At 35.3% G+C, this 13,281-nt stretch overlaps 1 protein-coding gene across 5 annotated transcripts in view; it reads right to left on the bottom strand.

Annotated features, from left to right (window-relative positions):
• USP47 (ubiquitin specific peptidase 47) overlaps positions 1-13,281 on the bottom strand; it is a 110,552-nt gene that overhangs the window by 58,480 nt on the left and 38,791 nt on the right. For 4 of the 5 annotated variants that reach the window (XM_032360508.1, XM_032360507.1, XM_032360509.1 and 1 more), the window contains 3 exons: positions 7,229-7,432; positions 2,797-2,910; positions 1,249-1,387 (listed from right to left, as the gene is read on the bottom strand). In XM_032360508.1, the coding sequence (XP_032216399.1) occupies positions 1,249-1,387; positions 2,797-2,910; positions 7,229-7,432 (457 nt within the window). The remainder of the gene's footprint in view (positions 1-1,248; positions 1,388-2,796; positions 2,911-7,228; positions 7,433-13,281) is intronic. The other variant, XM_032360511.1, reaches the window with a different exon arrangement.

Genomic DNA, 13,281 nt, shown 5'->3' with positions numbered 1-13,281 from the left:
AATAATCTAGGGTGCTTATCTGAAACAAAATGTAATTTATCCAACCAGTATTTTGGGAAATAATGCCTCAGAACCACATTTTTAACAAGCATCTCCAAATTACTTTTCAAGAAATAAAAATTTGAGAATCACTTCTCTAGACAGTATAATGATAATAATAAGATAATAATAAGCTTTATTATCTCCAACAGAAGATAATTCTGCATTCTCTTTTATTCCTGGTACTTGACTGTACAAAGTTTTATTGATATAAATGATCCTAAATACCAAATACAGCCAGCTTTTACTGGTATTTCCAAAACAAACGCACTGGTAAGCCTGTACAAATGATCAGCTATGAGTAAATTATCTACATTTTAATTACAAAATACAGTAGATAGAAGATCACAGATCACATTAGGACAAAATCTGCAATGTAATGTTATAGTTTTGTTTATATACTAAACACCTGCATATAATACTTAAAAGTTCTAAGAGTAGAGGTTCTGCAGTCGCACATAGCAGTACCAGCTGTGAAATCGAAGGCTTCTCGGAACCCAGGTTCCACTTCTTTTAATATGAATAATACTATCAACTGCAAAGGTTTGCTATGAGATCAAATGTTATGTAGAAGTAACCACATTATATTCAGGCAATTAACCAATCTTACATGTAAAGGAATAAACCTTTACACAAATAAAACAATTTCACTGTTCAATAAATTGAAAAAAATCAAACACCTAGGTTTAATAATGTTCAGAAAAAAGTTAACAGGAATTGATTTTTTAAATTGTATGACTAATTTCAAACCTATGTTAGATTAAACTAAAAGATGACACAGTAGGTCTAATAAAATAAACTTGGCCCATCTGTTTCAAAATGTAAGTATCCTCCACAGTCTATCCTAATCCAGAAAGATAAAATGAAAACATTCCTTTCCAAACAAAGTCAACTTCAGAAATTTACGGCTAAATTAAAAACAGAAAATTATCAAAGAGAAGAGTCTTCCTTCAAAATATAATATGCAGTATTTTTTACTTTATTACTAAATACTGGCAGTAACTATATAGTGAAAACAATGACTTGAGGGAAAGAAAAACCACATTATTGTTCTAACTATTTCTGTTAACTAGTGACCTTGCTCTGGGTCTCCGTTTTCTAATCCATAAAATGAGGTGATTAGCCTTGAGATCTCTCAGATTATTCAGGGTCTAACACCCTATGATTTTATGAAAATACAACCACCACAGTAGTAATAATAAATCTTACCGGTTTCTGATTTATTCAAAATAGATGAATAGGAGTAGTTTTGGCTGACATAATCACTGGTAGAGCCCACAGAACCTTCTCTTGGAAGTGGACCTATAAACCGGTCATGGACACTATCATCTCCAGCACTGGAATCCTCCTAAAATGCAGCATAACCAATATTTACTAAATGGCATATATTGCTGAAACAATGAAAAAAAAAACAACAAACAAACTGCATACTAATTGCTAAGGCAATGAAAAAAACACAAGGTATTACTATTACCACCAAGACATTCAAAGGAATGTATGCCCTCACCATTTCCTGTAAGAAGGCTCAAAAGACACCCAATGTAAAATGCTTTGGGGGAGGTGCTCGTGTTTCCTTTCAAAGTTCCTATTTCTCCAATTTCCCTTAATTCTCTTTCAAATTTTGTTTATATGAGAGGAAGAGAAAATTCCATTGTGAACTCTTTGATGACAGGGTCTGTCATTCATTTTTACACCATCCTTGCCAAGTAGACCTGGCAGGTAGGGCAAACTTAAGTATTGGATAAAATGGATTGTTTCCTACTGTCTCCAGTACAAAACTTCCTATTAATGAGGAAGATGTCAAAAAGGATTTAGGGATATAAAATTAGCATAACCAATTAAGACGGAGCTGAAGAGTAATTACTATGCATTTTATAACATGAATTCCCATATCATAGACTAGAGTTCCCTAAATTAATACCTAATTTATATTTCAATGTCAATCAAAATCTTCTCATGATGTCAAAAAAAATGATGAGAAAGAGCAATTTCTGGTATTACTTCAGTATGGATGCTCTGTGTTTAATTACTGCCTACTGTCCAGACAGGTATTCTAATTCACAATAGACTTCTACATGAAAAGCATCACATATGAGAACTTTTGTGAGTGAAGTTTCATTGAAGAGAGGGTTTTGAAGAAGTCCATAAACTCTGTAAGCCTTAGTTTCCCCAGCCTGTAAATAGCCTGTAAATCAGACCAGGCTTTCTCAATCTTTTTTAGGAATGACCCTGAAATTACACAATCTCTAGAGCCACTGAACTAAACAGGAAAGCCCACTGAAATACGAACAGAAACAAAAACTAAAAGAATAGAAATAAAGTATGTAACTTGAAAAACTAGTTATTCCAGAAAGGAGGGTGGGAAGGAAAACTGGGGGTCTGGCCCTACCCTAAAATACAGAAAAATCTAGGCAAACTGCCAAGGACTTAAAACAACCAAGCAAATGCCAAACCAAAGGAAGGCCACTGAAACACAGTAGGAGATCTCTGTGGCGTTTTAACTTATCCTAGATCTACCCAGCCCTGTTATGGTGGTAGTCTCGAAGACGGCAACCTGTTTCCAATGCAGAAACAGCCTGTACACACAAGCAACAGTGCTTTGGATGCCGACTGTTACCATGTTAACATATACACTTATAACAAGCCAACATAAAATATATAAATCACAAATTATATCTCTCCTCCTTCCTTTAAATACTGCTTCTGAATAATGACAGTACACAAAAATTATGAAAACAAGGCTTCTAAATAGTTTACCAGTAGTATTTGAGGCTGTTCACCATCTTTATCTGTCAAATGCAGAAAGTTCTTCCTTCCTGGCTCAAAATTAGCATCAAGAAGAGACTTGTCACTGGTATGGTCCAGTGGAGCCTATGGGCATAAAATAGAATATCTCAGATTATGAGAAACATTAATTATAATAATAAAACAAGTAATGTGTAAATGAATCTATAATTCTTGGGCTCAGACAATATTTTTTTAAATAAAGATTCTGATAAATTCTGTTAATCTAGACTTGGAATTAACTTATTTACTCGTGTATTAGGATGGCTAAGCCCAGTGACAGTGCATATACGGACAGTTACCCAGATGTGCACATTTCCCAATATCTAAAAAAAACTGGAGAGAGAAAAGGTAAAGAAGTATTACACAAATTTTTGTGTACATATTACACAAATTACACAAATTTTTGTGTACGTATTACACAAAAATAATTATAAACATCTGTGTTTTTGTGTTCTCTAAAATATATTCAATACAGTGTATAATGGATTTTAATGAAGACTAAAGATAATTTTATATAACTAATAACTGTAAAAACATGCATGATATATGAATATGAGAATTTGCCAATAAGCAATACACTAAGCAATCCCACCAAACTAATTATGTAATATACCAAAATGGGCACTCTCGGAAAGACTCCTTAAGGAACAGCCTGTAATCTATTTCTTTTTTTTTTTTTTTAATTTATTTATTTGACAGACAGATCACAAGTAGGCAGAGAGGCAGGCAGAGAGAGAGAGGAGGAAGCAGGCTCTCTGCTGAGCAGAGAGCCCGATGCGGGGCTCGATGCCAGGACTCTGGGATCATGACCTGAGCCGAAGGCAGAGGCTTTAACCCACTGAGCCACCCAGGTGCCCCAATGATAATCTATTTCAAATCCACTGCCATGATTCAGAGGATATGAGGAGGACAGAAACCATCACTCTTCCGAAAATTAAACATCTAAGATATGTAGTCTTTACCTCTTTTTTATCTGGTAAGGCAATTTCAATTCTCATACACTCTGATTGGTGGATGAGAGATGGAACTTTGTATGCTCCAAGTCCACAGTAGGGACTCATCCACATGCTAGTCCGTTGTTGAGAAAAATGACCGATGAAATGAACACCCCATTTTTTTGCTTTAAAACTATTTTGTTATCTTAAAAAATGTTTTTAATGCTTCCAAGATATGAGGAATGCCTCCTTAGGGGACTTATTTTACAGAAATGCCTTTCTTAGGAACTTAACATTATATAAAAGTGTAAGTACTAACAACAAAAAAATAAAAACAAAAACCCTAACTGTAAAAGATGTTGCCACTTGCTATCTGTGTGACTCTGGGCAAGTTAATTCCATTTCCCCATGGCTCAGTTTCTTTACCTGTGACATGAGGCTGTAATAGAACCTACCTCACAGAGTGGTTATTAAGGACTGAATAAGGTTATACTTGTATAGAACCTCATATAAGAACAATACTAAGCACATAGTAAGTTTAAAATAAGTGTTAAGTAAATAAAATAACAAACATATGATCTCTCTTAACTGGCTCACATCTAGAAATCCATGAGAAAAATGGGACATAGAAAATCAGAAGCTGGGAAGTGGAGGAGGGGGCAACTGGATGATGGACATTAAAGAGGGCACATGATATAATAACCAATGGGTATTATATAGGACTGATGAATCACTTAACTCTAACTAATAATACACTATGTTAATTAACCAAGTTTAAATTAAAAAAAGAAAAGAAAAAAGAAAATCAGAAGCGAAGAGAAGTCACAGGGAGGAAAGGTATGTTTGGGTCCTTTACATTCTGATAAAAAACCAGGTAAGATAGCAGGAATACACAGGTGTTTTTCCTCACAAATGTATATATCTAAGTGTATGAGGTGGTGGGTAGCTAAGTGGGTTATGTTTTCACAAAGCATACGGGTAGCACTGTGTAGTAAGCAGGTAAAAGTATACTCACAGAAATGTACAGTAAGCAAATAAATATACAGAAGTCAAGTATTTGAGAACAGTCATAGCTAAAGAAAGAGAAACAGGTAATCCTGATATACAACTTTTTTTTTTTTTTAAGATTTTATTTATTTAGTTGAGCATGAGCAGGGAGAGGGGCAGAGAGAGAGGGAGCAGCAGACTCCCCATGGAGCAGGGAATCTGATGTGGGGCTCAATCCCAGGACCCTGGAATCATGACATGAGCCAAAAGCAGATAATTAACCAAATGAGCCACCCAGGTGCCCCATGACACAGATCCACTTAAAGCTACTATAGATGTTAATTTAACACACATATTTGGCATGCCTAGGGAGACTATCTATGAAGGATGCAAAATTAATACTATGAGGTCCCAGCCACCAAAATACATACATTCTACCACATGGAAAAGACACAAATGAGTAACAACTATAATAAAAGAATGCTAAGTGGCACAGAACAAGAAAAATGCAATTGGGGGACAAAGAAATTACTTTTAAAGTGGCATGAGGAAAAATTTATGGATTCTTAAAAGTAAAAAATAAGACTTGGGGAGACATACATGACAGTACAGAACTATCTTTTAAAAAAGAGGCAACATTAGAAGTTAAATGGTGATGTAACAAGGAGTATTCAAAGTTTCAGATTAAATATTATTTCTCTTTGCATATTTTGTTGGACTACCAATTTTACTAGTCAACTTCAGAGGGGAAAAGTTGGTTAATGTAAAGTATTAGTTCCATATTTTAAAAATGTAAATATATGATAGAATAGAAAGCAAAAGATCTTGGATTTTAAGGGCAAATTAAGCAACATCAAACATCTGTGATTATTCTATAGACTCAACTAAAACCCTGCTCTCCAAGTATCACAGACATAACATATTCAATTCTATTTCCCATCAGAGCTATTTTTCCTGGAAAACATAAGAATAGCAATGACACAGGACAGAAAAAGATAATATAAGCAAAAACATGGAGATAGAAAAGCAAGGAAATCTGTGATAAGAAGACAAATTAGTCCAGTATCTGGGAGTTGAGATTACAAAAGTCTTAAAGAACCCATTGTAGTTTGTCTACAAGCTTGCTAACCTAGGGAATCTAATTTTCTTTTTTTTAAAGATTTTTATTTATTTGACAGAGAGAGAGAGAGAGTGAGAGAGGGAATACCAGCATGGGTAGCGGGAGAGGGAGAAGCAGGCTTCCTGTGGAGCAGGGAACCCAATGCAGGGCTCGCTCCCAGGACGCCGGGATCACGATCTGAGCCTAAGGCAGATGATTAACGACTGAGCCACCCAGGTACCCCAGGAATCTGATTTTTTAATTTCTGGGCAGAAAGCACTCATTGAATGTTTCTGAACTGGAAGGTGACCTAAGTGCTACAATTTAAGATGACTGGAAACAATTCTAACAGTAATATGCAGGGTAATTTGGACAGAGAGACAGGAAATAAAAAATACTATTTCCAGTACTATTCTCAGGAATAGTTGATTGCACAACAATAGTGCAGATGTGATCCAACTCAGTGGTGTCCTTTGCCACTCTAGCATGCATAAGTGATCAATGTCTTCTCTTTGCACTTAGAACAAACTTATAATATAGTATTTAAAATATATTAATGTAATTATTTGTCAGTATAATCATTTCTACAATTGGAGACTGTAAGATCTCTCACTCAAAAGTCATGATACCACCAACCTTCTTGATCAGGTGCCTACCACTCTATCTGGTACATAATCACTATTAACATGAGTGTGTATCTTTCCTTTCCTTTTTCTTGCTATATAAATTTTTCTCTTCTTTTCCAAAATTTAGATTATAAAATACACATGATTCCATATCCTGCTTTTTTCCCTTAAAAATATAAGATGAATAGGGGCACCTGGGTGGTTCAGTTGGTTAAGCATGTAACTCTTGATTTTTTTAGCTCAGGTTACAATCTCAAGACCTCAAGCCCCATGTAGGGCTCTGCACTGAGTCTGCTTGAGATTCTCTTCCTCTGTCTGACTGCCCTCCCCCCAACTCATGCACATGCTTTCCCACTCTTTCTCACAAATAAATAAATAAATAAATACACACACACACACACACACACACACACACACACACACACACACGATGAATAACATCCCATGAAGTAAATGTTGGAAAATTTTCCATAGTTGACACAACATGCCAGTCCTTTTACATGAGCAAAAAAACTGATTAAATGTCCTTATACAGACTTTAAGATAAGCAAATGCTGAATCAGGAATGAAGGCAAAGGGATGAAGAAGGATCCAATTATTGAGTTATACACAGGCTCTTAAATTATTTATTATAGTTTTGCTTATGATATTAAAAAAGGTTCCAGGATTTAATATATTTGTTAGTATCAACAACAATAATGACTATGATATTATTAGCAGCTTAAGAAAACATGCTTTAAGTCTAAGGTTTTTACCATATCAGCAGTATTGATTCCATTTCCCCACACTAAATCAAAGGTTCCATTTATGTAGCCTACTTTGTTGGCCACATCTTCAAAGAGCTTCCTGAGTGGAGTAGAAGCTGGTAAATTTAAAGTGATCCGTTCATTCACTGTCTTTGAATTAGTAGTATCCTGTATTATACATAAAACTCTAGGTTCTTCAGCAGCATTTTCTATCTGAAATTAAAACAAACATCATTTATCTTTAAAGAAAAACAAAATTATAATTAGCCATATTTTCTATGATTAAATATGAAAATAACCCACAAAATATTATTTTCTCCTAGCTAGTATTACTGCTTTGTTATGTCTGAAACATATGTAATGGATACGCCAAACACAGTACCATATACGTTTGTTTTGGGGAAAAACTGTGGCATATTTAAGAATCAACATTCTTGTGGGTATTTGCTTTTGCCTTTTAAGGCTGTACCTCAATGGTCAACAAGCCAAGAAGACAGTATACTTGAGTAATTTTCAGTTGAAAGTAATAAAATCTGATATTTAAAATTGTATCATTACCGCACTAGCACAGTCAAATCAACCATTTCTGGGTTTCCTGAAGAAACAGAAAGGGAACTATAAGAATTGTCTTAACTTGCAAATCCCTAACTAAGAGACACAGGCAACAAGGCCTCCTGATCTTTACACTACTATACCTATAGACATGTCTAAAGGCCCCATTGATCAACGTGCTAGGAGCTGACAAGCTCATTTAAACAGATCAGCCAGCAGAGGCAGATAAGGAAAACAAAGGGAAAAAACTTTTCCATTACCAATGTATATGGAAGTTAGGATCACAAATGCTCCTTCCTTTTTTATTCACCTAGCACATAACTTAATGATTATCAAGACAAAAAGTTTTCAAAGGGACTTTCTCAGAGAGGCTCTGGCTTCCCTTTCAAGCTGTTGAAGGACACTGCTCTCCTTTTCAATTCTCCACAGTGGTAGCAGGCTGCATCAGATACTTGAATGCAAGAAATTCTTTCCCTCCTTTTTTTATAATGCCAAACTCTATGAATGGCACCATTATCCACTGACTGCTGAAACTAGAGTTCTGGAACCTTCCTCATCTCCTTCCTCTTCTTCACCTCACATAATCCCAAAATTCTATCAATTCCACTTTTTATTTTTATTTTTTTTAAGATTTTATTTATTTGACAGAGAGAGATCATAAGTAGGCAGAGAGGCAGACAGAGAGAGAGAGAGAGGGAAGCAGGCTCCCTGCTGAGCAGAGAGCCTGATGCGGGAATTGATCCCAGGACACTGGGATCATGACCTGAGCCGAAGGCAGCGGCTTAACCCACTGAGCCACCCAGGTGCCCCCAATTCCACTTTTTAAAAAATTATTTCTTGAGCCATCCCCTTTCTCCTTACTTCTGCCTGGAGCAATCAAAATCTTACACAAGATTATGACAACACCTTCAGGAGAAGCTTAACTTTTTCTCTTCTTATCTTCCGTCAATCCAAAATAGCAAGCAAATCTGATTTTATAAATCTCATTCTTTCCTCTCAAAATGAAGTGCAGCAGTCGTTTATTTGGGGGTATGTCTTGCCATCCCCATAATAGGCTTTACAGAAATATGACCTGTACAAACTGGTGCTGTATGCAATAATTTCTTTCTTTCCTTCTCTTTCACAGTTAAGATCAACTTCATCCTTTTGTTGCTTCTGTATTACCCATTTTAAAATAATAATTACCACTGACTAGTGCTGAAGACAGGATAGACACAAGGTTTTCTGGTTTGTTTGGTAGAGTAATACAATTATAATTTGTTTCTGCTATATATAATTTTGGATTTGCAAGAGATTATTTAAATTAAGGTTAATCCTAGTAGTTTAGAACAGAAATAAATTCTACAAAAGAAGTGTAACATTTAAAACAGATTGGCTACCATGATATTTTGGACAAATCAAAATATTTAATTATAAGCAAAAATCCACTTAAAAATGAAAAGGAAAATATATTTCTATAAGATAAACAGGATAATAAAAAAGAACATTACTAATAAGCTTCTAAGAAAGGAGGAAAAAAGCCTTCACCTAAAAACTTAAGGTGTTATAGGGGCACCGGAGTGGCTCAGTGGGTTAAAGCCTCTGCTTTCAGCTTAGGTCATGATCCCAGGATCCTAGGATAGAGTCCCACATTGGGCTCTCAGCTCAGCGGGGAACCTGCTTCTCTCTCTCTCTCTCTCTCTCTCTCTCTGCTTGCCTCTCTGCCTACTTGTGATCTCTCTGTCAAATAAATAAATAAAATCTTTAAAAAAAAAAACAAAAAAATTTAAGGTGTTATATTAACACATATGGTTGTTTTTACATCTTTTAATCCTAAGCTGAGAAACATTAAGAGTGCGCCTTTTAAAACTCTGATTTACAGTAAAAGAATGAACAATTCAAAATAAATTTCAGGGGCGCCTGGGTGGCTCAGTGGGTTCAATAAAGCCTCTGCCTTTGGCTCCGGTCACGATTCCAGGGTCCTGGAATCGAGCTCCGCATCGGGCTCTCTGCTCAGCATGGAGCCTGCTTCCTCCTCTCTCTGCCTACCTCTCTGCCTGCTTGTGATCTCTGTCAAATAAATAAATAAATAAAATCTTTAAAAAAAAATAAATTTCAAATACAAAAGATCCATTTTCATAATTTCGACAGTATACTTCAGAAGTAAATTCAGGATTTCCAGGTATAAAATACCATAGGGCCAGATTTTAAAACTTCAGATTAACACTGGGTGTTGTACATAAAGAATGAATCTTGGAACACTGCATCAAAAACTAGTAAGTAAATAAATAGACAAAACTCAGATAGGCTGGAGCTTATGGTGCAAGGAAGATTACCTTACCAAAGAATTAAGAAATCTGGAGTTCTGATTTACATCAGAATACATCTGTATACATCAGAATAGTGATATAGCAACATTGTATGACCAGACATTAGCCATTCCTGGTTCTTTCCCCAAATATGTCAGCACAAGGTATACACACTCCTATACCTTCTCTCTTTCCACCCAAAAATGTGGGGAAATTATCCCCAAAGAAATCTCATCTGAAGACTAAATGTACTATAGTAAACACAAAATTTAAACTCAGATGTGCCTTTCATTCTTCTGAATGTCAATGGCTTTCTTTTCTGTATATTGCATATAAAGAACTTTTTAAATAGGAGGCTATAAAGGAAAAACGGAATTCATCTGTAATCTCATAACACACAGATACAATTAACATTTTGGAGCACATCCTTCCAAATATTTTGTGCATATACACACATGCACATATATACATGCACACTCTTGAACACACACACTGGGTTAAAATACTTGCTATTTTGTCATTTCTTTCTTTACTCATATCATATAACCTTTTCCTGCCAAACTTTTTCTAACTTATCATTTTTAACAGTTGAGTAGTATTTTATTACATGGATTAATAATAATTTGTTCTATCAGTTCCATTTTACTGGCTCAAGCAGACTTTATTATACTTTGGTAATAATACTGTGATGAACACCTACATAAAACTTTGTGCATTTTTCCATTTCCTTAAAATTCTTCTAAGCAGAATTTCTGGACCTTATTCTTGAATTCAATTCTAGAATAACTGAAACAAACAAAAAGCTCTGCTCTTCTTTAAGGCTCTAAGGCTTCTGTAAGGCCACTTATAAATCTTAATTACTTCATAGTCTACATTCTGACCTGTTACTTTAAATTTAATATATGGCTATCATCCATGGACTACAGTTAAATTTTTTATAGCACTACTGCCAACACTAATCACACTCATGTGAAGTCTCTTTGTTCCCTTATATCCCCCCAATCTGGGAAATGCTAAGAAAAAGAATTATTTTTTAATTCTCAGATATCAATAAGTATAATAATAACTTTACAACGGTTTTCCAAAAAAAGAAGAAAAAAACCCCTCTACAATATTATATTAAACATGCAGATTTACACAACATTTAAATGTAAAAGGTGTTTCTTAGAATTGGTAAAATAGCAGAGCTACCTTTCTTCTTTGGAGCTCTGCCGCTGGTTGATTCCACTTAAGCCCAAAGGGAAAAGCAGTATCACCCTGAGCTAAATGAAAAATAGTTACAAAGTCTTTGCCACTCATTTTCTTTTTCCTTTGCCCATGAATCTGGACAGGTCTAGTGACCAGCTAGGAATAACAGAATGTACTAGATGTGACACTGTGTGATTTAAGGCGGGATTTTAAAAAATTAGCAGCTTTTGCTTTCTGCTCTTAGAAGATTCCCTCTTATGAGAAAAAAAAAAAAAAACCCCACTTACCCTGGGACCACCATGCTACAGGGAAGCCCTAACAACCCACAAGGAGAGAAAGCATTTAGTGGAGCACCGGAGTGCCCAATAATGGAGAAAAGCCTTCTTGTACATTCTATCCAAAGCCAGACACGAGCTAAATGCAGCCAAATAATGATCCCCGATGATGCTATATGGAGCAGAGAAACCAACCAGCTGAGCCTCTGCCCAAATCCCATCCCACTTAATTATGAATAAACTAGTTGTTTTAGACTGTTCTATAGCAAGAGATAACAAAAATACACTTAAACACATTGAAGCACACCTGAGCACTAGGTGGAAAGGATGTAGTAATGGTGGTGTTGGTAGTAGGAGGGAGGCTGCCCATTTAAATACTATGCCCAACAATAAGGTAAGACATCTGAGGATATGTCATAATTTAGGGAAGCGAGCACAATTTTTTAGTTCAAAGAATTTCATAAAGAATAAGAGAAAACGGGAAAAATAAAGGCAAAGTTTTAGAAAAGTCTAAAGCATGTTCCACTTGGGCAAATATTTAATGTATCTTAGGTGAGCTATTGCACGGGCACAGAGTTCCCTACACAGAAAATCTAGCCAGTTATAAAAAAGGCATAAATTATAAAATTAAAACTATTTATTTTATGGAAAACTCATAGCACTATTACACTTGTGAGAATAAGGGGAAAGTCAATAATAGTTACAATAACACTGTGCATGCTAAGAGACTGCTCTATCTGCCTATCTATGCTCACTGCAGAAACAAAGCTAGATTTCCTAACAAAGTCTGAAGAAAGAATCCTTGAAAAAAGAGTAAAAAAGAAAAAAAGGATTAAACCACAGTCTTATTTATAACAGATAAAACACAGTGGGATAAAAGCACTCTAAACATATTTTCTTATAAAGATAGTTTCACTGCTAGCGACATCCTGTAGAGGTCGACATGAGATAGTTCTGTCTGAGGATCTCAAAGCCTGCTTGATAGCATGTTCACCTCTTAAGTCATGTCATCTCCTTTTCCTGGCATTCCTAATAGTTTTAAGTTCAAATCTGAGTTCTCTAAAATTAACACCATAATTCTTGTTTCAGAAAAAAACACTTCCTCAGTATTTCTTACTTAAAAGGCAGTGTGTATAACTGATGGCATACATTCAGAATGGTATTAGCATGTAGAAAACAATATCAAGCCAAATTCAAATTACCAAACTTCAGATTTTTTTCTAAGAAAAAAACGAATATAAAGAATATTAAAACATTACAAAGGGACCTCTTTACCTCTAAATTTAATAGTCAATGCATTTTCTTTTAAGACTTCCTTCTTTCCAGAGTTATTACAAAGATTAGTATTGTGGCTGCAAACAACACACATGCACAAACGTTTTATCTGCTTCTTGATACAGGAGCTGCTAGGAGTAAGAAGATCGGTCTTAGCACTCTGGTCATCCACAGCTAATACTGCCATAGGTTAAAAAAGAGAACTAGGGAATGTTGAGTATTTTTGCTGATTGAAATTTGTTAGATTTATCAACCTCATTCAGATTTGCATTTTTACTTTAACAAGTGACAATAACTGGGGCAGTGAAGGATGTCCTAACTTACATTTTTAAAAATTTTTTATTTTTAAGATCCTCCTTCCACTTCATTCTACTACCCCCTCCCCACCCATCAAACTCCACAATATTATATTATCTTTTCCTAAGTGGTCCCATTCAGAGGAAGCACCTTGAAGAAAACTACAGAGTTGAAGGGACCTGAGGAT

Source organism: Mustela erminea, chromosome 9, assembly GCF_009829155.1.
Source record: "Mustela erminea isolate mMusErm1 chromosome 9, mMusErm1.Pri, whole genome shotgun sequence".
Classification (NCBI taxonomy): Eukaryota; Metazoa; Chordata; class Mammalia; order Carnivora; family Mustelidae; genus Mustela; species Mustela erminea.
The sequence above is the reverse complement of the archived record's forward strand: the minus strand, read 5'-3'. Positions and strand labels throughout refer to the sequence as shown.